Here is a 24,575-nt window from a genome sequence, read left to right as displayed (position 1 = left end):
AGCCGGGGACCCTGCTGCCACGGGGAAGGGCATTTACCAGCCGGCTCCATCCCCCACGGTCCTTCCAGCCCCCCCACCCTGCCCTCCACGCAGGAGGGCTTCCTTGGGCTTGGGGCACTCAGTGCTGGGAGAGGACATCCCAGCCCAGCCTGAGCCTGAGGAAGGCTCTACCCTCCAGCACCGAGGCTGACCCTGACAGCTGTCTGCACTTTTCCGGAGCGGTCCCCCTCATCCTGAGTGCTCCCGCCGCTTCTCCGCACCTCCCGCGGCTCCCGCAGCGCACGTTCAGGGAGGAGCCCTAGAAGTCCAGCTGGGGGTGAACACCAAGACCCTTCTGTCCTGGTGCACCCTACCCTCAACCACCGCGACCTAGGACGTCTGTCCCCACCTGAAGCAAAGCTGGGCGGGGGAATCGGAGGCCAACGCAGCTGCGGGCAGCCTGCACCACACACTCTCGCGTCCTCACGGCCTCCCTGGGTTCCCCAGAACTTCATCCGTCCCCACAAGGGACTGAGGGTTCTCCGACAGCAGGCACAGCACCCAGCCAGGGGCGGGACCTGAGCAGGCCCTTCTCCAGGGTCCAGAGCCTTGAGGGAGGCAGCCCGTGACAGCCTTGCCATCTCTGTGCAGTTTCTGACTTTTAGGGACCTCAGCTTCCCGGCTCTGCTGTCCTAGTCAATGCCACACCGGGCCCCCGGAACACAGGCCAGCCCTTCCTGGGGGCCCCTAGGGAGACCTGGATCCATTCCTCCCTCTGCCCCCTCGGCTGGTGCTGCCGGACCAGCTTTAGCCAAGTATCATTTCCATTCCTCCTCCTCTCTGCCGTCCTGGTGTCTTCTCTGTTTATCAGAACTTGAGGCCCCCACCTCCGAGAAGCCTTCCCAAATGAGGACTGTCCATTGCTAATCTGCATTTCTCTTGGTGACCAGGAAATTACATCTGCCAAATAAAATGTCACATTTGGTAGGACTAAAAGTGGCTTTAAAAAAAGTGGTGTAAAAAAAAAAAAGTGGTGAAAGGCTTCTGTAGAACACAGAGGCTTACAGAAACTGGCCTAAGTCCACACACTTCCAGAAGACGCTGGGACCCTCGGTGCCCAGAGACCCTGCAGTTCCATCACGCGGGGCCTCGAGGCCCAGGGACGTGGCGAGCCAGGGGGCAGGGCTAGATCAGCAGCGTCCAGGGCGCAGCCGACAAAGCCTTTGGCTCCTCGGGATCTCACACCTGGGGCCGTGGAGCCTAGCCCACCACCTACGACAGCCCAGGAGGTGACCCCGGCCACCGCCCCCCAACCCCGTGCCTCCGTGCACCCGCCGTAGAAGCGCTGGTGGGTTGCTGCTCCTTCCTGAAGACGGGCTGGATGCACGGATTTGGACCACTTCAGCCCCAGTGTCCCTGCGGGATGCAAGAGCCCTGTCTGGCTCCAACCCGAAGTGGGTCAGATTTCAGATAAGTGGGTGGTTTTCCTGTAAGTGACGATAGCCTCCCGTGTACTTAATGAGAAACAGACTCCAAGACTTACCCGCCCGCACAACCGGCCGGCAAGAGCCTCCCTCCTGCAACCTCCCTCCCAGCCCAGGTCCCGGCACCACTGGCTTCCAGCTGCCCCCGTGGAGAAGCGGGCAGCAGCTAGACGCGAGCTGCTGCGTCTGGTCAGCTCCCCGCCCCGGGCCGGGTACCAGGCCCTTCGCAGGACTCCGCCAATGCCCTCGTGGAGGGAACAGGAAGCCGCCGGGGCACAGCCCTGCCGGAGCCCCGGTGCCCTCGAGAACACGCTCCACGGCAGTGTGTACGAGGACCGGCGCGGTTCCCCGACCTGGGCCTTCATGTCCTGCACCGCCCCCCCGCGCTGGAACCGCGTGCTGCTGGTGGGCACCCTGGTGCAGAAGCACGAACTGAGGCCGTGACCCTGCTGCCCCCTCCATCTCTAGCACAAAGTTCAGGATGCAGAAGTCTCCAAGGAGATCTGTCTGGCCCCGAGGCCCTCTGCAAGGCTTCCAAACCGGTCAAGGCCAAGGGCAGCCAGTGTGAACGCACATCGTCTTCGGGGACAGACACTGGCCGCTTCTGTTGCGGCACTGAATTTGCTAACGACTCTCGTGTCTCGGGAAGAACCTCCCTGACCTCTCGTCTTCAGAGACACCTGAGACCAGCAACACTTTACAGATCTGGGACCACAGGCCTGTGCCCCACACAAACTCATACATGTAATTCCCAGGGTCTTCACTGGCCGTGAACGCGGCTTAGAAGGTGGGCACAGAGGAGAAGGCAGAGCGATCGCTGAGGCAGCCCCTGACGGTGCAGACGTGCACTGCAGGGGTAACGTCAGATCCAGAACGGGCAAACAAGTGAGAAAGATCCAGAATGGAAAGAACAAAACCACACGAAAAAGTAGGAAAGGGCTGAGGGCAAGCCAAGTCTGTCAGACTGAATGTTTTATTTCAACAGACATCCCTGGTTTTTAAAAAAAAAAAAAAAAAAAGGAGAAAGAAAGTGGAGGGAGGAGGGGCTCCCGTTTCATCACCCCCACCAGGGAGCCGCGCCGTGCAGGAGCTCAGAGCCCCATCCGCAGCGTCGCTCCAGTCTCTGCTAGCTCCGAGGCAGAGGAGCTGAATTTTCTAACTTGTGTTAAGAAAAATCCATCAAATGTGTTCATTCTCGCAGAGGCGAGGGCCGGGGCCTCAGGGACAGAGAGCCTGGGCTTGGAGCAGCAGGGTCCCCGAGGTGAGGCCGGGCGGCAGGAGCGCGGGGGCGGCGGGTCCGGAGCCCTAGAACCCGTACTTGGCCTGAGTCTGCCGGCGGCTGAGCTTGTTCTCCGACCACGTGTTCTTCAGCTCCAGCTCCCGCTCCTTAGCCTGTGGCGAGGGACACGGGTGCGCTGAGCCGACCGGGGTGCCGAGGGGCCTCCCTCTCGCCTCTGCGGGCTTCCCACCTAACCTCTTCCTCCCCCAGGCCAGGTACGGGGAAAGAGCAAAGCCCCCGAGAGACTTCACTGTCTTAGTTTGGCAGAAAGGGAAGACCCTGGGAAGGCAGACAAGAAGCGGCTCTTCAGGGAGCAGACAGCATCTCTCTGGGGCCTGACGGGCTGAAGCAGAGGAAGAACTCAAGAATCCTGGCCCGAGGGCACCTGGCCGGCTCCATCAGAGGAGCAGGCCGCTCCTGATCTCTGGGTCACGAGTTCAAGCCCCATGTGGGGTATACAGAGGACTTAAAAATAAAATAGCGCCCGGGAGGGCTCGGTCGGTGAAGTGTCTGCCTTCGGCTCAGGTCATGATCCCGGGGTCCTGGGATCGAGTCCCACATCGGGCTCCCTGCTCAGCAGGGAGCCTGCTTCTCCCTCTGCTGCTGCTTCCCCTGCTTGTGCTCGAACACACTCACTCTCTCTTTCTCTCTCAAATAAATAAAATCTTTAAAAGTAAATAAATAAATATAAAATAATTTTTTAAAAGATTTTATTTATTTATTTGACAGACAGAGATCACAAGTAGGCAGAGAGGCAGGCGGGACGGGGGGGTCGGGGGGAAAGCAGGCTCCCTGCTGAGCAGAGCGCCCGATGCGGGGCTCGATCCCAGGACCCTGAGATCATGACCTGAGCCGAAGGCAGAGGCTTAACCTCCTGAGCTACCCAGGTGCCCCAATATAAAATAATTTTTAAAGAAATAATCCTGGTCCCCCACCTGCTGGAATTAAACTGAATCCCTCAGGAATGTGGGCAAAGGCGAGTTGGAGGGCACATCTGAAAGGAAGACAGATCTGGCACCTGGTACGCCCGACCAGCCAGTGAAAGAGGACAGGGAAGAGGGAGAGCACAGGGGAGGACCGTGGACAGTGGGGGAGGAATGGGGAGGTTGGCCTCCAAGGTGTGGACAGGGCCACACTGGACGCCAGCCCCGCCACAGCTACGCTAGGGGATGTGGTTTTGCTGCTGTGCTGAGTGGATGTGGGACCTGAGAAAGTCACACCACTTTCCAGCACAACCGAGAACTGTGGCAAATGGCCTGGAAGGTACAGAATGGAGACTTTCCTCCACTGACCTCAGCGGGGCACTCGGGGAGTGAACAAGCAGTGCCCTAAAGAAGGGCTCGTCGATCCCACCGCACGAGAGTAACAGGCGCCCGCTCCCCTCCCCCGGAAGAGGGTGGGGATTGAGAGCTTGGCTCGGAAAGAAGTTCCTTGCCTCAAATCCTTTCCCTACCGAAAACAAGACGGGGTAAGGACACAGGGGGTCCCTGAAAAGGAAGGTGAAGCCATGAGGGGAACAATGGAAACAGGTTCCCCACTGAAACGTGCGGGCAGCACGTGGGCCCCCAGGAAGGGCCGGGACAGCACACTGCCAGCGGGGCCCAGAAATGCGTCTAATGACTAAATGAGGACTTCAGAGGTGCTGGGTCCTATCCGGTAAGTAACATTCTAATTCCAAAATACGTTTTTGGATTATCTGTGTTAATTACTCGTGTTGGTATTTCTTGCCACAGAAGTGGGAGAATGCAAAGCCAGCCTCCTGGGGCGCCTGGGGGGCTCCGTCGGTGAAGCGTCCCACTCTTGGTTTCGGGTCAGATCATGATCTCAGGGTCGTGGGATCACGCCCGGGTCAGGCTCTGCACTGAGCACACGTCGGCCTGGGATTCTCCCCGTCTGCCTCTCCCCTTGCCGGTGTGCTTGCTCAGGCTCTCTCTCTCTCAAGTAAGTAAATAAAATCTTAAAACCAATCTCCTTATCAGGAGGATATTTTGCTAAAAGCAGGTAAACCAACCTTTTCCTTTAAAATAGTTTCTTAAATCCCTAGATAAGCTTGTTATTTACTTATTTATTTTTTAGAAGCTCTCTTTAAAAGAACCATATGAGAAACCGCTTCGCTGCCCTCTGGGTTCGTGTTCCTGAGTCTCAATCACTCCAGGCCCTTGCCTCTGAGTCTTGTGGGAAGGGAGGCAGGAGCACAGTGGGTGATTCTGAAGGACTCATCGCCCCCTGGTGGCCACGTGGAGAACCCGCCCTGGGCCGGGCAACAGGAGGCTGGCGCCCGGGGTGGGCCAGCACTGGCCCAGGTCACAGAGCCAGTGCTGGCCCGGCCCCGCCCTCTCACCTGATGGATCAGGTACGTTATCTGGTGCTTCCGCCGCTGCTGGCCTGTCGGCTGCTCGCCTTTCTTCTGCGAGGGAAGAAAACACCATCATTAAGCCACAGGGAAAGAAGCAGAAGTATCTCATGTGCCCAGGTGGGGCCAGAAGGCTGAGGGCTAGAAACCAACCACAAAGCCCAAACTCTGGGGGACAAAAGTCAGCTTGTGGCTGTTTTTACAGCTGTATACTTAAAAAACAGTTATTTTTATTAAAGCCATTATGCAAAAAACCCAGACTTAGAAGACCCACCTGAAACCGCCTGCTGATACTCCCGCTGGACTGGAAATACTGGGGTTGGGACCGTGTGTTCCCAGCCCAGCAAGCAACACGGCGCTCTGCCCACGGTGGACACTCGATGCCAGTTACAGTGCCTGCAGGGGGTCTAAACCCGCATCAGCTTAAGGCCACAGGCGACCACCGTCCTTCAGGCCCTCTCGCAACCCTGCCCGTCTCCCCGCAGCCCGCACTCATCTCTTCCCCCCCTCCCCGCAGTGCACACGCCAGTCCTGCAGTTCGAATCTCCGTCGCCCCACCTGTCTCCAGGCTTCCAGCCTCCACCCAGAACGGCACTGAAGCCCTCACTGAGCTCTGATGCAAAGGCTTTACTGTCAAAGACTGTGCTGGTCCCGCGGTCTTCCTGCCCTCCGCCAGAGCTGTCTCAGACCAGAAGCTTCCTAATCAGCTGCACCAGCTCCCAGCACTCGTCTCTGGAGTGTCCTCAGCAGCCTGTCATCCCTCATCAACACTCGAGCGTCCTGATGTCTCTCTCCCAGCTCCGCTGTAAATGCCTCAAGGACAGGAACCGTATCTTTTCCTTCTTCTTACAAAATCTAGCTCTAATACAATGAGATGGTGCAAAGAGAACCTGAACCTGGGGAAACGGCGAACTCCGATTCCTTGCTGCTACGCAACATCCCTTAACATGACCGTCAAAGATGGCCAAGGCGAACCAACCCCGGCCCGCGGTGAGCGCCGTTACCATGCAATGACGCTTCTCGACCCATAGTCAGGAGATCGTGCTCTCCTAAGTGGTTTTTCCAGGAAACAGTGATAGATCTGTGCTGCTCTAACCACAATCCTTTGCTCTGTCCTGTATGACCGCCAGCATTCAGTTAAAACAAACGGCTGGGGCTTGGATGGCCATCTGTGGCCACAGAACAAAGCAGAGAAAGTCAGGGGGATGAGAATCCCTTCTCATCCCCCTGACTTTCTCTGCTTTGTTCTGTGGCCACAGATGGCCATGGGAGTAAGATGCCCGACCTTGGCCTTGCTGGTGCTGGGCTCAAATCCAGGGCTTCCCCACATTCCCCCCTGCTGTGGCAGCCTCATTAATGTCCACACTTGCTGTACTCAGCTACTAGGTGAAGAGGAGTTCATCACATGGAAGAAAATGAGCACGGAAGGCAGAAGCACGGCGTGGGACGCGTGAGGAATAAAGCATCTGAAAGCCACAGCTGGCTACGATAAACAGAGCGGAGAGGGGTTGCGCACGCAGAAGCTGAGCCCCCGGGACTCTGCTGTTATGCCCACACCTCCAAGATGTGCTGAGCCAGGCCCCAGCTCAACAGCACAGAGGAAGGATCCGACTGTCGGCAGAGGGCAGAGCCGCCGCCAGCTCCGGCCAGCCAGGGAAGCAGCATAACACGTCAAGGCTCTTCCCAAGTGCAGGATGGGAAACGGCGCCCCCTGCCTCCCTCCTCACTCTCAGCAACCAGGCTCCACCGTCCAGATGAGAAGCAGAGGGCTGCAAAGCTCTGGAAGGCAGAGGCAGCTTCCGCGAGGCGCAAGCACACCCCACAACACGGGCAGCAGGCGCATGTGACAGGTGCTGGGCGGTAACGGTCAGGTGTGGGGTCAGGACAGGGCTAGGCCCAGATTTTGCTTTGGGGCCACACAACAGACCTTCCCACTTACTTTGCTGAATGACTTCATGGTCTTCTCTTCTGTCAGTGACTTGGTCATCCACTGCTGGGCCCCACTGAGCTGGTCGTCACCTTTGATCTCCACAAAGTTGACCTCCTCCCTCCCTCGGTTCCTCTTGCCCTGTAGCCGCTTAAACTGCAAAGGACAAAGAAAGCAGGAGGAGGGGCTCTGGGTGAGAAATCGGGATGTCACTGGTGATCCAGAATTTACGGAATGGTCTTGTGACTCCCCACTCCTCTGCGCCAACTCCCTGACCCCTCCCAGGACAATGTCCCCTTTCACCCCACCACCTACCGAGCTCCCCTGATGCCAGATGAAAGGCTGCTTCTCAGCAGTTCTCCTGCCCTCAGGGAAAGGGAGCCCCAGGCAATGGTTCCCAAACATGAGCACAGGGTTCACTGCTGAGAATTTGTGCTCAAAATGCAGATACATTGTATCTACTGAAAAGGACTGCACACGATTTTCAAATTAAGAATTCAGGCTAGGGCCGCCTGGGTGGCTCAGTGGGTTAATCCTCTGCCTTCAGCTCAGGTCGTGATCTCAGGGTCCTGGGATCGAGCCCACATGGGGCTCTCTGCTCAGCGGGGAGCCTGCCTTCCCCGTCTCTCTGCCTGCTGCTCTGCCTACATGTGATCTCTGTCTCTCTGTGAAATAAATAAATAAAATCTTCAAAAAGAAAAACAAAACAAAATAAAACCAAAGAATTCAAGCTAAAAAAAAAAAAAAATCCTAGGATTTCTCCTCTAAAACCTGGTTTTCACACGTCTGCTCCTTCTCATTGGTTTGGTCTCACAAAAGGCAGCAGATACCACACCAGAGCAGACCCAGAGAGGGAGACGGGGAGAAGCAGCCGCACAAGAAAAGCCTGGCCAATTTTCTGGGGGACTGCTACTCTCTCTTCTCCCTCACCAAAAAGGCAAATCATACCAAAATCACCCAAAGATGCGCCTGGAAGGCAGAGTGGGTGAGGACTCCAATGAAAAGCACTCAAGGTGCCTCGGGGATCCCATCTGTTGAGCGTCTGCCTTTGGCTCGGGTCATGATCTTGGGGTCCTGGGACTGAGTCCCAGGCCGGGCTCTCTGCTCAGTGGGCGGTCTGCTTCTCCCTCTCCCTCTGCCCCTCCCCACCACTGTTCTCTTTCCCTCTTAAAATGAATAAAAAAAAATTTTTTTAAGGAAAAACAGAACACTCAGAGACTAGAGTGGAACTCAGATCCCAGTCTGAGCATTACCAGCGAGGCTCTGAGGGGCATCCCGCCCACAAAAACTAACTTTTGCCAGAGGATGAGCCCTCTGCGGCCTCCTAGGTGGAGGACAGAGAGGCCAACTCTGGGACTCGCTGGGGACACACCCGCCGGGGACTGGTGGATGAACACATCAACCGCAGGAAGAAAACTGCAGAGGGACGGACACCCTCTGTGAAAAGGTGAGCAGACGACTGTTTCGCCTAAGAACCTGTATGTAAAGACACAGCACCTGGATTCCTCCAGCCCCTCCTAACCGGCCACGACCTCCCTCCAGAGAGAACAATCCTTTACCCGTCAACACAGCCTGATGGTGCGGGACATGGGGTTTTCGTCTCTCCTGGTGCGGAGGTTAGGGAGTTCCGCAGCAGGGCACAGGCCTTATTCACGGGGCTGGGGGCTGTTCCCACCCCAAATCCACTCCCCACTTATTCTTTCAGGCGAGTGAGCACCACATTCCGGCTAAGCACCCGACCACCCCCACCCAAATTCAGCCCACCTGGCCCCTGCAACCACGAGCGGCCACGGGACGAGATTCTTGGGGAGGAACCTTGGGGAGGTTTCCTAAACCTCGAAGGAGAGAGCCCTTCCTCCGGCGCTCTCCCCAGTCCGCCTCAGCAGCCATCTGCTGGCTGGAAGGCTGGAGGCCATAAGCAGGGCCGGCAAACTGACCGTCAGGAGGGCCAGACCGCCTCGCGCCTTCTTGGAGGAGCAAAAAAGCGAGCTGCCCTGACTTAAGCCACCACGCTGGAGCTTCCCGGTTACGAGCTGCCGCAGTGAAGCCCGATTCGACACAGCTAAAAACCCTGTTTTTTCTTTAGTTTCAGATTTGAAACCTGGTGTCCACGGGTCAGAGCCGGTCACTGGTGCGTTAACTTACTGCCTCGTCATCGATGAAGGAGGCGTCTGGGGCAATTTCCTGGGGGGGGACCAGGGCCGGGTCCTGTGCAGGATAGTAGCCACCACTGTAATAATCCTGCAGCCGAGAGGGGACAAAACACGCCAACTGAGCGGAGGCGGGGGGGACACGGAGCAGACCCCGCCCGGGAGCCCTCAAACCCACCAGTTCAAGCCGCCGAGCCCAAGGATCCTGAAGACGCACCCTGGACTCAAGAGCAATCCGCACTACCCAGACAGGGGACACAGTTCCGGGAAGGGTGACAGGAAATAAAGACCCTCTCTCCCGCTTCAGTTCACACCCCGCTCCCTCAGCCGCTTCCGGAGGGGATTCCCAATCCTCAAGCCACACTGCCCTCGGCCCCGCCCCATCCCCGCCCCCCAGCCTCGGCCCCGCCCCCTTCAGCTCCCCCCTTCCTCGGCCCCGCCCCCGGCTCCCCGTCAGCCTCGCACTCCTGATGCGGAGACAAGCTCCGCGTGAGCAGGGGGAGTGGTGTGAGGGCACAGCATTCCCGCTTCTAGTCTTACTTGGGGACTCAGGACGCAAGGACACCGCCGGCAACAGGCCGGGAGGGTGCAGATCAGGCACAGAACATGAATTACCTAACCATACCCCTGAGACTAACACTGTGTCTGACACAATGTTTCCTTGCATGAAAACAGGAAACAAAATCAGTGATTACAGGGCGGTGCAGAATTTATGACAAGGCAGGGAACAAGCCAGGTGTGTGTTACCACACACTTAGCTCTGGAATCTGAGGACCAGCCTGAGACCCACAGCTGCTGCGGGTCCCAGAGAAAAAGGGGTGCAGGCAGGGCGAGCCCCCAGGGGGACACAGGGAGAGGCGCCCTTCCTGTCATACTTTCTCCCAATTCTTCCCCTTTTGCCCCTAGCTCCAAAAATGACGCTCTAAGAACATTCACTTTCTGATGAGCTAAATGGAAACTAAGATTTAATACGGACCAAGAAAATACATGAAAATCCAAAGCGAATGGAGCACAATTTAAAGTACTCACAGAAAGAGACATGCAACCGCAGGGCGCTGAGCACACGTAACATGCTCTCGTGTGCACAGACTGCCTCGTGCAGCTTATAAATGGATTCCGAATGCCCGTTATTCATTTTAAATGGCTTTTTTTTTTTTTTGGCTAAAGAGGTCAAAACACTCTTATCTTCCTCCTCCTTCCTTCTAACAATGTTGAAGGGAGATACGCAGTCCCTGATCCACCTACAGGACACATGGAGGCTCAACAGCAAACACTTAGGAAATATTTAGAAATTGTTGGGGCGCCTGGTTGTCTCAGTCCGTTAAGTGTCTGCCTCTGGCTCAGATCATGATCCTGGGGTCCTGGGAACAAGCCCCCGTGTTGGGCTCCCTGCTCAGCGGGAAGCCTGCTTCTCCCTTTCCAGCTCTGCTGCCCTATCTACTTGTGCTATCAGATGAATAAAATCTTAAAAAAGAGAAGAACAGGGTCCCCCCAAAGCCCACCCGAGATGGGTCCCTACCCATGCCCAGGCTGAAGATTAACAATGGTGGTTCAGAATCGCAGCGGTCCCAGGGGACTTCAGTCTTGGAAAACTGCCGCCAGCTGCTCCTGCTCGGCCAGCAGCCCCGCGGCCAGCCCCCAAGTGCCGGGAGCCCTCTCCCGCCAGGGCGCCCTGTGGCCAGGAGTCTCCTAAACCCACCCGCGAGCGGCCCGCTCCACCCACTCCCACGCCACCCACGGCAAAGCCAAGCAGCTCCACCAAAGGGCACTTTGACCTAAAGTCATTACCAGGCATTTGCTGTCCCAGGCACCGCGCTAAGTTGATGGGACAGCCTGGCGAGACCAAGAGGCCACCGCTCTTAAGCCCCTTGCATGAGGGAGCTGCTCGGACTCACACAGCATGTGATTCAAAGCCCAAACTGCCCCCGGGCCCCCCGCTCTCTCACAACACAAATCCCGGCACCCCGGCTCCCCAGGGCAGGCGCCTCCACCCTTCCGACCTTCCAGGGCCCGGTCTTCCACGTCCTCCCTTCTCCCTCTTCCCTGCTATGTCGACTCTCCAGATCCCCCAGCCCTCAGCCCGTCCTCTCCCGTCCTGCTCTCGGTCACCCCACCTCCAGCTCACGCATCCCCGCCACCCCCCCCGCGAGCCACCTTGGATCTCCCAGACCGGAGGCCGCTCGTCTTCCGCCTCCTCCCTGCCCGCTCACCGGCTCCTACGATGAGGGCTGGTGTTCGGAACCGAGGTGTCAGTCCTGTCGGACTTCGAGACTCAGGCAGTTTTAGACCCACACGGCTCAGGACAAAGGTAGCACGTGTTGAGGCCCCACACGTACAGGAAAACCAAGACGCCAGAAGACAGTAATTCAGCCACAGTGACACCACGGAGGCTGCGTCGCTGGCCCACGGCTCTCCCTGGCCGCCCCGCTCCAGCGCGCTCCGGCCTGCGGGCCAGGCCTCTACCCACCTGATAATAAGCACCAGCGGCATTGGCGTCGCCGTACGTGGAAAACGGACTGTAGCCGTAATCCTCCCCAGGCTTGGGCATCCACGGGGCCCCACTGGCGCCCGCGGCCATCTTGAACTCAAGGGGCGCATTGGCCGCATCGTCCTGGAAGGCCGGCTCTAGTTCTGTGCCTGGAGGCAGCTCCTCAGGGATGCTGGGGACGGGGTAAGGGTATGGCTCAACTCCAGGCGGCTCAGCCTTGTCAGGGAGGGAGAAGAAGTTCTCAGGGGCCACCTCCTCGTCACTGTCGTCCTCCTCCTGCGTGATCTGCTTCGTCACCTGCAGGGCGGCACTCTTGGCGGCGGCCTTGATGGCAGAGGGCGACGGCGTGGTGGTCGTGGTGCCCACGACAGAAGCGAGGGGAGAGGGCTTGGTCTTAGAAGCCTGTCGGGAGGGCTTAGAGTCGGAGGAGCCGTCCGCGGGTCTCCGGGAGAAGGCGTGGGGGAGGAGCAACCTGTTAGTCTCTTTCACCGTCAGGTTTTTAGGTTGGGGAAGCAGGGCAGACAGACCAGTCCCCTCGCCGGATCCCTGGTGAGCGCAGGTTTGGGGAAGGAGGAAAGACACGGGACAAGTGAGATCTTGGGATCTGTATTCCCAGCATTAAGAATGAGAACTACAGACGGGCACCCCGGCCTACGACCCTGCCAGCCCTTGCTGCCTCCTTACCTCTGCCCACTCGGCCCACCCAACTGGGCTGGACTCTCCCACCCCAGGCCCTTCCACCGGCTGCTTCTCCCAAGGTAAGACACCGTCCCTGGTCTCCGTGGCTCCGTACCGCTGCCCTCTGCCACAGAGTCTTCCCTGATTCTGTGTTTTGGGCAAATGTGATACTCTTTTTCTTTTTATTTAGATTCAAATTTAATTAACATATACTGTTTTATTGGCTTTAGAAGTAGAATTTAGTGATTCACCCATTGCATACAACACCCCGTGCACCCCATCCCGGCACCCCACCCCCACGCCCCCACAGCCCTCTGTTTGTTTCCCGGAGTTCAGTGGCTCCGAGGCAACGCTCTTATCCCATATCATTCTTCTTCCCCAACGGCCCAGGGCTCTCTCTAGCTGACTGCTCTGCCTCTCTCCATGCCTTGAAGGCTCCTTTCAACATAGGAACCCTCTGCTTCCTTTGGACTGCTACTCAAAATCAAAAACAAGGCTCTGTCCGAAAGATGCCCATTCCTGTTGCCCAAAGTCCTCCCGCTGCCCAAGGACAGCCCTACAGACGCGGCATATTCAGCTACGCCCCGCCAAGCACTGAACTTCTCAATCTGAAAGCTGATCGGCCCCACCCATCCGGAGCTCCTACCACCCAGGAAAATCTCTCTGATACTGCTTTCTGTACGCTACAGGGCCCGCCTGGCCTACGTGTAGGGCTGAGGGAGGTGTCCGTTTGAAAAAGGAGAACGGAGGGGCACCTGGGGGGCTCAGTCAGTCAAGCGGTCATGATCTCGGGGTCCTGGGATCCAGTCCCGCATCAGGTTCCCTGCTCAGCAGGGAGTCTGCTTCTCCCTCTTCCTCTGCCCCCCTCCTCTGCTCGTGCTCGCTCTCTCTCAAATAAATAAATAATATCTAAGAAAGGAAGGAAGAGGGAAAGGAACAAAGGGAGGGCAGGAGGGGAGAGTGGATAAGGTCACCAGGCCCCTGTCCCGGAAGGCCAGGATTCGTCAGCCCCTTGGCCAACCAGCGCTGGGGGCAAGTGAAATGGGGCTTGGGAGTCAGGCAGGCAGCAGGCTCATCCCGCCAGCGGGCCCCCTCCCTGCTGTGGGTCCTGGAAGACCGCAGACTAGAGCGTGTAGGCACCGGGCCGACATGCCACGTGGAGTGCCTGCTCAGGCGGCCCTCAGGCGTCCGACTCAGACAACATCTGGGGTCGCAGCCACAGCCCCCTGCAGCGCTGGGTCCCCACTCGGCCCCCAGCCGAGCTCTCTACCCACCCCCCCCACCGCTGCGCGCTGGCAAGGCTGCTCTTGACTCCCGAGGCCTTCTGAGCCCGTGTCCTCCCATGGCTAGAGCTGCCCAGCCACCTCGTCCAGGAAGCCATTCTGGTAACGGAGAGCTAGCCTCCAGCGGCCTCAGCTGCCGGCATGTGAGGTGACTCCTCCCCCCTCACCCCTGTAAGCAGAGCCACAAGCTCACGCCCCCAGTGCCCTCTCTCCCTCCCACGTGACTGGGCCGTCCGCCGTCCCAGAGGTGGACCAACACCTCGGCGGCCTCAGGAAAGGGGGCAGCCTCAGCATCATGCACCTGAGTCCGGAGACGACAGCCTGAGAGCCGACACAGTTCAGCTTTTGTTTTTCTGCAGACATATGGTCCATGAGCTCAGAGAGCACTCGAGGCCCCGAGTACAGGGTAGAATGGGGAGAAACTGCCAGGGGCCGGAATCGAGGCGCTGGGACAAGGGGGAGCAGAGAGGTCATCCCCCGGCACAGTCTGGTTGAGGACTTTGGGTCACAGTTCCAGAGCAGGAGCCCAGTGCGGCAGGGACGGGCTCGGGCTCCAGGGTGAGACCTCGAGTTGGACCCCGGCCCGGCCCCGCTTGCCAGCTGAGCCCGGGCAGGCTCCTTCCCTCCCGGGTGCCCCAGGTAGGATGTGGGGGTGATGACGACCCTGGGCCTTGGGGGATTCGATCAAGCAAATGCTGGTTCGGCGCTCAGAACAGCGCCTCGTACGCAGGAGATGCTATTTACGTGTTTGTTCTCCAGGTTAAAAGTGAGATGGGGAGAAGATGGAGAATTTTAAAACACAGATGTTCCCTCGAATGGTTCTGGCCCTTCTGTTTCCTACTCTGCCTCCCGACATGATCCCCGGAGCGGACACACACGGCAATTCCTGGTTTCCACGTCCCCCACCCCGCCTGCCGGGCAGCCGCCAGAGGAGGGCAGAGAGCACAAGGGCGGGAGTCGCCCAGAAAAACCACCCAGAAACGGCCAGTCCTCCCGTCCGTGCATCTGCCCTAAGCGCGCTGGGGCAAGCGCCGGGCGTCACAGCTCCTGCTCTCGGCAAGCAGCGCGGGCAGGGAAGAGGCGGCCTCCGCACGCCGCGAAGCTTACCTGAAGAACAGTTTTCTTCTTGGAGGGCTCGTCTTCCTCGGAATCTGACTAAGAGAAAAAGAAACGGAGTAAGGCCTTCCTGCGAGAGGGCGGCGGAGGAAGCAGCCGGGTCAGGTGAGGGCCGTGGGAAGCAGAGGGCCATGGGAGGAGGGCCGCGCGAGGGTCCCCCCCATCTTGTCCCTGCCTCACCGAGCGCCCCCCCGAGGGCAGAGCTCCTCTCCTGCCCCCGACGGCAGACCTAGGGGATATGCCCAGCTCCCCAGGCCACTTGTTCTCCTGCCCCAGACCTGTGGCACGACCTACGCGCCATCAGTTTCTATCCCGTCAAAGTAGAACTCTTTCCTCCCATGTAGACTTGGAGGGAAGAAAAGGCTCTGCCCGTTCTCCTTGTAAATCTGTCCACGAGAAGATGAATGGGATTCGGCCCGCGGTCGCCCCCAGCTCAGCCTCACGTCCGGAACCGCTCACCCAGACTCCATAACCACACGGCCGGCGGTCTCCGGCGGGAGTCAGTGGTGTGTTAACTACTCTTCTGCGCGGCATTAAAGGTCAAAGCCGTTGGAGAAATCCATTCTCTCCCCAACTATGATCTACTGTCTGCCAGACAGAGTTGTTCGTGTCCAGGAAGAAGGCAGGCCAGTAGGGACGGTGAGCGCCTGGGGCGAGACAGGCGGCCACTCGTGCCAGCCCTGACTCACGGGACCGTTCCCAGCACGAGCTCTCGCACGGACCTGCACGCGCCGCCCAGCGCCGGCTCCTGCGCACCCCAACCATCAGAAGGGGGTCAGGCATATGAACAGCGAGCTCTACCACTCAGGTTTTTAAAACGTTAATCCTAATCCCCAAGCCAGGAACCCTGAAAGCCTTCCGTCTGTGCCTGGGGCCCTTGGTTTGGGCATCTGCGCGTAACGGGCCTCTGAGTCCCGCTCATCACCAAGCTTCTGCAAGAACTCAAACCCTCCGCCTTCCTCAGCTGACCCTCCTAACCCACAAGTTCCTTCTTGGGCTCATGGGCGACAAGGACCTCACGGTAGCTGAGAACCTACTCTAGGCGAGACACGTGCTCTGTAGAGAACTTCCCGACAGCTGCCCCGGGCTGCGTTACAGGCAACGCTGCGCAGGCACGAGACAGGGCCTGGAGTGGGGAGAGCCGAAGACCGCTCACCCCCAGGGGGCCTCCAGGACTTTGTGTGTGTGCGGTGACACAGAAGAAGTCCCTGCCCTCAAGAAACTTTCGGTCCAGTAAGAAGAACAAGCACCCAGTAACTGCAAAGGTGGCGGTAAGACACAGGACATCGAGGGGCACCGGGGAGCGCAGTCGGTGACGCTTCCCGCCCTTGATTTCAGCTCGGGTCCCGTCGTATCTCAGGGTCAACATGCCCCCCACCCCCGTCCAGCTCATCACTGAGCGCGGAGCCTGCTCAAAGTTCTCTCAGTAAACAAACAAACAAACAGGAGGACGTCAAGCGCGGCTCAAACATCCCCTCAAAAGACCTGCTGGTCCTACATTCCCTTCTTTCCCGCGGGGGCCTCCCCTCAGCACCCGCCCTGCGCCTCGACCTCAGCCCCAGGCCCTCTGCTGTGTCTGCGCCCTGGACTTCCTGACGCCAAACTCCCGAGAATCTTCCCGGCTCTGTAAACGTGACATTTTTCTTTTTTTTAATTTTTAAAAAGATTTACTTGGGAGAGAGCACACATGCGATGGGGGCTGGGAGGGGCCGTGGGAGAGAGAGTCTCAAGCCAACTCTGTGCTCACCACGAAGCCCGACCCAGGCCTTGATCTTACGACCCTGAGATCATGACCTGAGCCGAAGCCGAGAGCCAAGGGTTGGACACTCAACCAACTGAGCCACCCGGGTGCCCTTGAACGTCACATCTTTCTCACTCATATATATCCTTGCCTTTCCCACCATCTAGCTCCAGACTGCCTCACAGGAGTCTGTGTGCAATGATTTCCGGCACTCACCGCTGCCACAAGCACACGCATGACGAAACCTGGAAGGGGAGCCCGCCCTGGCACTTACGTGTGGGGTCTGAGGGAAAGACGGTCACCCAGGGGCAGGCAACTGCTGACACTTCCCTTAGTCCTCCGAGCAACACTTCCCGGCAGACGCCATCGCCTCAGTTCTGACGGCACGGAGGGGAGGCCTGGCGAGGTTCCACGGCAGCTAGAACTCGGCGGGACCAGGCCCTGCGCCTCTACAGAGACACCACGCCCGGGTACCAGCCCGGCCCGAGCGCCCCTGGAGCAGGCCCCGCGAGACCCCACGGGACGCACCAGGAGCACAGGCACGAACCCAGAAACACAGTCTGAGTCTCGGCTCTGCTGCTTCTCTGCCACCCCCGAGCCTGCTGGAAAGGACACACACGTCCCAGCCAAGACTGCACGCGCTACTGGCCACGAAGAGGGACGTCATTAAAATTCTAGGCAGAGCTCAGGGACTCTCAGTCTCTCTGGCCTGCAAGATGTTAAACTCAAAGAAACAGCCCGAAGCCCCCAACCCCTCACATTTTGACCTGTTCTCTCTGTCTCCAGCTCCCAGGCCTTGGAGACCCCTGATCATGCCCCCCCTTCTGCCCACGAAGCCTCGTCCCCGCCCACAGACCCCGGGACACAACTGAACTCCCACATCTTACACAACAGCTCCCACTTCAACGATCTAAAAACAAATTTTAGGGGCGCCTGGGTGGCTCAGTGGGTTAAAGCCTCTGCCTTCGGCTCAGGTCATGATCTCAGGGTCCTGGGATCGAGCCCCACATCGGGCTCTCTGCTCAGCGGGGAGCCTGCTTCCTCCTCTCTCTCTGCCTGCCTCTCTGCCTGCTTGTGATCTCTGTCAAATAAAGGAATAAGATCTTTAAAAGAAAAATCTTTAGCCAAGTTTAAGACAATGACATCCATAAAACCAAAAAACAAGCACATTCTCATTTCTCAAGTGTGTGACAACAGAATGAGGCCCCATGAGGCTGACTGTCCCATGACCGACAGAGCCTGTGGCTAGGGCCACGCCGAGAAGTGCCGTTTCTCCCTCAAACAGCTCATGCTGCTTCCATGGCGCTGTCGGCCCCGGTCTCCAGGTCTCCTGTATGCCTGCACGGACTGCAGAAGCGGCCTGCTGCTCCTGAATTCGGGGAGCTGCGACGGGCTCTCGTGATCCCCCCCTCTCGGAACACCGGGTCCTAACCCACCGAACTGCCTTAAAAGTCATCTTGCAACGCACACAAGCTATGGCAGAGCCCCTGAAACACGGCACCCGAGTTGGAATCCGCCAAGTGCACTGAGCCCCGAACCCCGTAAACTCCTGACTATCCATCTCTGGGGAGGGACAGAGCAAGAGTCTCTGCATCTGAGGGTTGACAAACAGGCCTCAGGGACATCCAGGACCACATCGGGGCCATGGGGCAAGTCCAGGGGGCCTAGGGGCACGCACAGAGGGAAACTGCCCCTGCCCCTCACATGAACTCGCACCACCTCTGCCCTAGAGGCCGTGGCCACACGGAGCTCCTGGACCCACTGTGGAGGCTCAGAGGCCATGTGAAGCCCTTGAGGCTGTGGGGGACACTAAGCTCTAACAGGGAACAGAAGGAGAGCTACAAAGAAAACCCATGTCTGGCACGCAGTGCGCCAAAGCGCAGAGGGGGTGAGGCACATGGGCGCCCAGTGGCCTGGGGCCTCCCTCGGAGCCCTGCAGAGGAACTTCTGCTCGGCTTCCTGGAGACCCTGCTGGAGGTGACGGGCTCAGCCCCAGCACACGTCTCATTTAGACGCAAGGGGAACTTCCTGGACGGGGACAGGGACAGCAGCACACTGGACCTTTCTCCTTTATCACAGCAAAACACACACGACATAAAACGTGCAACTGAGAAGGATTGCGTGCACTCTGAGGACTGCACCACCATCACCACTGTCCACTGCTGGAACTTTCCATCATCCCGAACACACAGTCTGTACCTCCCAAACCACAGCCACCGTGGCCCCCTCCCAGCCCTCCAGCCCCCGGGCACCGCACCTCCCCGCTCCGTGTCTGTGAACGCACACACCGTGGGGGGCCTCGCACAAGGGGGGCCCGCAGCACGTGCCCATCTGTGGCCGGCGGGCTTCCCTGAGCACCCCGCTGTACACGGGCCGGCGTCTCCTCCCTTGCTCGGGCTGCACAGTGGCCCACGGCACGCTGCTCATCCGCTCACGTGTGCTCGGACACCGGGGCTGCTGCCGCCTTTGGGGCTGCGGTGAACGGTGCTGCTGGGGACGCGGGTATGCAGGTGTCCCTGAGTCTTGCTCTCAGCTCTTCTCGCCTGGGACGCAAACTGCCGGACTAGAGGGGCACCCGGCTGGCTCAGTCGGTAGAGGACGTGACTCTAGATCTCAGGGTTGTGAGTTCGAGCCCCACATGGAGTATGGAGCTCACTTAAAGGAAGTTTTTTTAAAGAAAATTTTAAAAAAGAAACCGCTGGATTACAGAGAAATTCTAAGTAACTCTCTGAGGGACTGCCCAACTGTCCCCACAGGAGGCTGTCCAGCGAGGGCCCCGGCGACCCCTGGAGTGCTGACGGCCAGCCAAGGGTGGGCCAAGCGGCACTGTGTGGCCAGACCCGGAGACAGGGCGATGTCCGAGACCCCAGAGCACCGGGGCCCAGCCAGAGCGGACCCTCCTAAGCTTCAGAGGCACAGACTGGTCGTGCCTTGGAAATAAGTCATCGGTTTCTTCTTGGCCTCCTAAGAGCCCGAGGCCTCCATGGCCACCACTGTCCTCTCCGCCCCAGCTGCCAAGAGTGACAAGACACACACCGGAGACTGCTGAGCAAGAACGGAAACAGACGTTTTCCATTAAGCCGGGCCCGCCGGGATCTGCTCATCTATGGAAGCCTCCCTCCCCGTGGCTGCCTCCCTCTTATCTTCCCGGGCTCTGGCGCTGACAGACGCCCTCTCCGGAGCGGCCATCTCTAGCTGCCAGGGCCCGGAGCCAAGGAGGAAATCAAGGCCCAGGCAGAGACAACCCCCCCACCCCGAGCCCCGGGCTCCAAACTCGAATCACTGGCCCGCTCCTCGCTGCTATTATCCCAATCAGTCAGACTCATCAACTCGTTTCCCTCTTCGGGCTCCGGGATCCGGTGCGGACCCGCGCCCTCCGGGTAGAGCGGCGCCTGGTCGGCCCGCGGCCGCGCCCCACGCCCGCGGCTGCTCGGGGCTCTCTCCGCCACAGTCGCGGCGACAGAGGCAAACAGGCCTGCGGTATTTCAGACCCATCTCTGTTCTCTCGACTCCCCGGTCCTCCGTAAACGAGGGGCGATGCTGGGCTGACAGAGTCCCGGCTCCTGGGCAGGTGCCCCCACGGAGGTCTGTGCTCCTTCCCTCCCGACAGAGGGCTGAGGCTGTGCTCTCTCCGCTGCGGTGGACGCTTACTTCCTTGCATAACAGAAATGACCAAAACGAACGAAACCTCCCATCTCACAGCTGCCGGTGTCCCACAATCCCGGTAAACAATCTGAGAATACGGGTAAGACTGAGCCAGATGACCCTGAAATGTGTTCGCTCTGGAACGTTATCCGGAGACCGAGACAGCAAACTCACTTCTCTAACGCTGACCTCCCGTACCCTGACTTGAGAAGTCCGCATCCCCTAAGTCCGCAAAGTCAACAACCGACCCGAGCCCAGAGCAAGGCCGGACCACGGAGACAAGAAGGGCAGAGGCGGCGGCGACCCCCCATTCCGCGGTCACTCCTACCTCCTCACGCAACTGCACAGCTGACCCAGACAAAGAACTGGGCACTGCCTGTCCCCACTGCGGCCCGGCTGGCCGGGGAGCTGTCCCTGAGCGGACGGAGCGTGGGCGCTCGTGAAGCCAGACTCGGGACGGAGCACGAGGCCCCACCTGGGCTGCCTGCTAAAAGGAATTACACAACGAGAAGGTGGCGGTGTGGGTGGCCGTCGTTCTCCGCAGGAAGGCTGAGGAGCAGAGAACACCCGCTCTGCAGGCAAAGAAAAATGATCAGACACGTCGAGAGCTGTGTGGGTCCCCGACAGACCTGCGATTCCTGCCTCCGGCCCCTTCGCGAGGCCCCTCAGCGTGTGTACGACCCGTTACTGGTCAAGCGAGCTCGAGGTGCCTTCTGACACTTGCAGCCAATTAAATGCACCCGACCCCCAATCTGTCCCGTTCCGTCTTCCCTCAGTACATGGCGCCACCACCCTCCCAGCTGCCTGAGCTACAAGGCAGGGAGGGGCCGGCCTTAGCCCTGGCCTTCACCCAGGCCATCCCGTGGACGGCCTACGCCGACCAGCCACTTCTGCCTCTCTCACGCCCACCAGCCTTGCTCCCCGCAGGTCTTGGCCACTCTGTGACCAGGGAACCCTTGCTGGGCCTTTAAGGGCGCTTCCCCACCCCAGGGTCACATACAAAGGTCTTTGCGTGGCGCGAACAGCCCGCATCCCTGGCCTCGGCGCCCTTCCCGGGCTCCAGCTCCTGCGCTGTACTGACAGCGGGCGCGCCCCCAGCACCGTCGCTCTCTCCGCAGGGCCCCTGCAACAGTGCCCCACGACCTGATGGCTCTGGGCGCTGCACCTCCCTCCCACTCAATTATCTCCTCTCTGTCCCGACATCTCCTCGCTCTGGAAGCCTCCCGACCTCTAGACTGCGTCCTGCGGGCACCCATCCAGTCTAGAGGTGGGCGCCCACCGGGTGTGCTCCTGTGGCGCCGGCTCTCGTGCAGCTCTCCCCACCTGACCTCAGGTCTACCTCCTCGTCAGTCTCGTCCGGCAGACCGCGAGGTCCTCGGGGACAGAGCCGATCACGGTCACCCCTGTCCCCGCACAGACAAGCGGCTTCGCGCTCAAGGAGTGAAGCAGTGAGAGTTCGGAGTCCGTAACCTGCCGCAACGCCGAGCCCTGAGCGCAAGTCACTTAAGGAAACCTCATCCGTTCCCTCAAACGTGTACTCGGAGCCGGACGGGTGCAGGACACAGAGCTAGATGCAGAAACGCTCAGAACCGGAGGGGCAACGGCCGCCCTCACGTGGCCACCCCCAACTCTCCGAGGCCACCTCCCGCGGGAACCACGCGTTCGGAGACCGCCACCAGCTCAGGCAGGGCCACGAGGGAACGGGGAAGCTGAGGGCCCGCATCTGGCTTTCTCTAACGACCGCGTCGCTGTCGCGCTCAGGAATTTTCGTGAGCTCCACGGACAGAGGAGGGGCGGACCGGGGAGCCCTCCGAGCGACCGCCCCAAGCCCGCCTGGACGGAAGGTTCTAGGACCTCTCCCAGCCTCGCTTTCTAAGGCTGCCCTCGCCGACCTGGACACGAGCTCCCCCACGGTCACGGCACAAAGGGCGGCGCAGCCCACAGCACCGCCTCCCCCAGACCTCACACTTACTCCGCCACAAACGAGGTGCAGAGAAACGTGAAGAAGGGAAAGGAGAAGCCCGAGGACTCGAACGCATTTTTTTCTATCTTACTCAGGGACTTCTCTCCGCTCGAGGTCAAGTCAAGGCCCAAGTACATTTCGGCGGAGCGACAGGCGATCCTAGAGACAGAGACCACAGGCTCGGGTGAGAACGCGGGGGCCACAGGAAAGTCTGTGGAAGAAAGTCTGCAACGAGACAGCGAGGGAGGTTCCAGAACCTCATCCCACGTCCGCGCAAGCTCATCCACTCAGAAGACACGCAGGGGCGAGGCCCCGAGCAGCCTCCAGTGCAGGAGGCCAAGCGGGGCTAGAACGCAGCGAGCCCGCCCTCGTGAGGCCGGCCACGGAGCGGCGGAAGGAGCCACAGGAGGCCACGGGGCTGTTGGGCAGCCCCGGCGTCCTCGGGGCAGCTGGCTCGCAGAGGCGGCGAGCGGGGGACGGCAGGCTGTGGGGAAAGGTGCAGAGCGACCCGGGAGACCAAACAGGGACACGGCCCGAGACAGAGCTGCGCGCCCGCAGGAAAACAAGAGCGGGATGAGCTTCTCTCCGGGCCTCACCTCGGGGTGAGGAGGCCTGACCAGCTCACTCTGCAGAAGAGAGAAGCGGAGGAACTCGCCCAGACCCTAAGCCGCCGCCGCAGGCCTCGTGTCTCCCTCACTCCCAAGCGCTCACCCCAGAAGGGGCCTTGTTTCCCGTTCCCACACGCAGAAAACAATGTAAGCTCCGCCGCCTCTTCTGCAAACGGGACCCAAGCGCCCCAGCTCGTGGGGCAAGGCCATACCTAAATGGGGAAACCGAGGCAGGGGCCTGGAGATGAGCGGCCCATCCCTTCACCCGCACTGTGTCCTTCCCTGGGGAAGGTCGCACGTGGACCCCTGCTTGCCCCGCAGACACCAGAGTGTCATCTCCCCGAGTCCTGCCGTGAGGGGAGGGCCGGTGCCTGCCCGCGCTCTGCACTGAGCACACGCCCGCCCCAGTCGGCCCGCAGCGCAGAGCCCGCCACGCCTCTCTCCCTCCGGGCCCTGCGGTTCCTCGACTGGGTGCCCCGGGCAGGGTGCGCCCGAACGTCCGGCCGGGCCGCAGGAACCCTGCCTCCTCCGTCACTTCTTCCCGCTCCAGGCTTCGCGCTGCGCCAGGACGAGGAAGCGAAGAGCCGCCCGAGGCGCAGACGCAGCAGGGGAGCCGCTGCGTGGCGGCCGGGGCTGTGGGCGCCCGGCCGGACGTGGCCCTTCCGCAGGCGGGTGCAGCCTGCAGACACCGCACGAGCAGGTCCCCGAGTGGACAAACGCGCTGCCCGGCTCGCGCGGCCGCAGGAGCCCCGCGGACCGCAAGCAGCGGCCGCAGGTACGGGAGGCGGTCCCGGGACCTCCAGGCCCCGCGCACCGCCCGGCCCCAGCCCCGGCCCGACCCGACCCCGAGCGGCCGTGCGGGGCTGCCCTCCCCGGACACTCACATCCCCCTGATGCAGCTCCGGCGCCGCGATCTTCACGGGCTCCGTCCTCTTCTTTGGCTTGGGAAGGCCCAGGGGGGGGCCCGGCACCGCCCATGGAGGGGGGCAGGCCGAGACCCGGGCCCCGGGGCGAGGGCAGCCCCAGCCCCTCCCCAGCTCCCGCCGCCTCAGCCGGGCTCACGCCCGGAGGCGGGGGAAAGCCTCCGAGGCCGAAGGGCAAGGGCGGCGGAGGCTGGAGCCGGGGGTCCCCGGCGGGCGGGGGCAGCAACAGCGGCGGGGGGAAGGCTGGGGCCAGCATCTGGGGGGGGCGGAGGCAGCAAGGCCGGGCCCTTGGGTGCGGGGAGAGACGCGAACAAGCCCCCCAAAGTGGGCCCGGACGTAGGGGCCGCCGCCTCCTCCTCCTCCGGCTCCGGCTCGGCCTCATCCGGCTCACTCTCATCGCTGCTGGCGTAAGCAACCAGCGACATGGCGCCTCCCGCCTTTGGGGCGCCCTTGCCGGCAGACGAGGCCTACTTGAGACCGGGGATCCCCGGAGGCCTAGTGGGCCCCGCCACTGGGCGGGGCGGGGCACCGAAAAGCCCGCCTTCTCCGTACTCTGGGGCTAGACGCGGCAGGAGCCCATGGCCACGGTAGATTTCCACCGAGTAAGGCTTCCCTCTTCACTTAAGCGCCCAGTCCCGGGCAACTACACACAGCTAATGGCCGCCGAGTCACTCCGCCTCCTCCTCGCCTCACCAACACGGAAACTACAACTCCCAGAGGACACTTTGGCCACAACTCCATTCTGGCCGCCGGGAAATCAGCGCAAGGCACGGCGGGAGTTAGAGTCCAAAGAAGGATTAAGGGTCGCGCAGAGAGCCAGGAGGGAAACCCGCCTCTGACACGAGGACTCCTGGGATGAGTAGTTTCTCTGGGCCTCTGGCGATCCCGAGGGAACTACAAGCCCCATCAGTCACTGCGGTAGTCGCGGAGATGGGTGGGAGAGCACTTCGGTACTTGA

General features: G+C 60.3%; 1 protein-coding gene across 1 annotated transcript; it reads right to left on the bottom strand.

The window, feature by feature from the left end:
* Nucleotides 1-2,516: 2,516 nt before the first annotated feature.
* Nucleotides 2,517-24,323, bottom strand: PRCC (proline rich mitotic checkpoint control factor). The gene is given in 9 exon segments (XM_032845035.1): nucleotides 2,517-2,855; nucleotides 5,084-5,149; nucleotides 7,035-7,178; nucleotides 9,168-9,263; nucleotides 11,640-12,206; nucleotides 14,729-14,776; nucleotides 23,579-23,659; nucleotides 23,661-23,882; nucleotides 23,884-24,323. Coding segments are annotated over 9 exon segments (1,470 nt in total). The 5' UTR covers nucleotides 24,043-24,323; the 3' UTR covers nucleotides 2,517-2,768.
* Nucleotides 24,324-24,575: the final 252 nt, after the last annotated feature.

This window comes from Lontra canadensis, unplaced genomic scaffold, assembly GCF_010015895.1.
Source record: "Lontra canadensis isolate GAN:19392208 unplaced genomic scaffold, GSC_riverotter_1.0 scaffold160, whole genome shotgun sequence".
Lineage (NCBI taxonomy): Eukaryota > Metazoa > Chordata > Mammalia > Carnivora > Mustelidae > Lontra > Lontra canadensis.
Note: the sequence above shows the minus strand (reverse complement) of the source record. Positions and strands in the feature narration are given on the sequence as shown.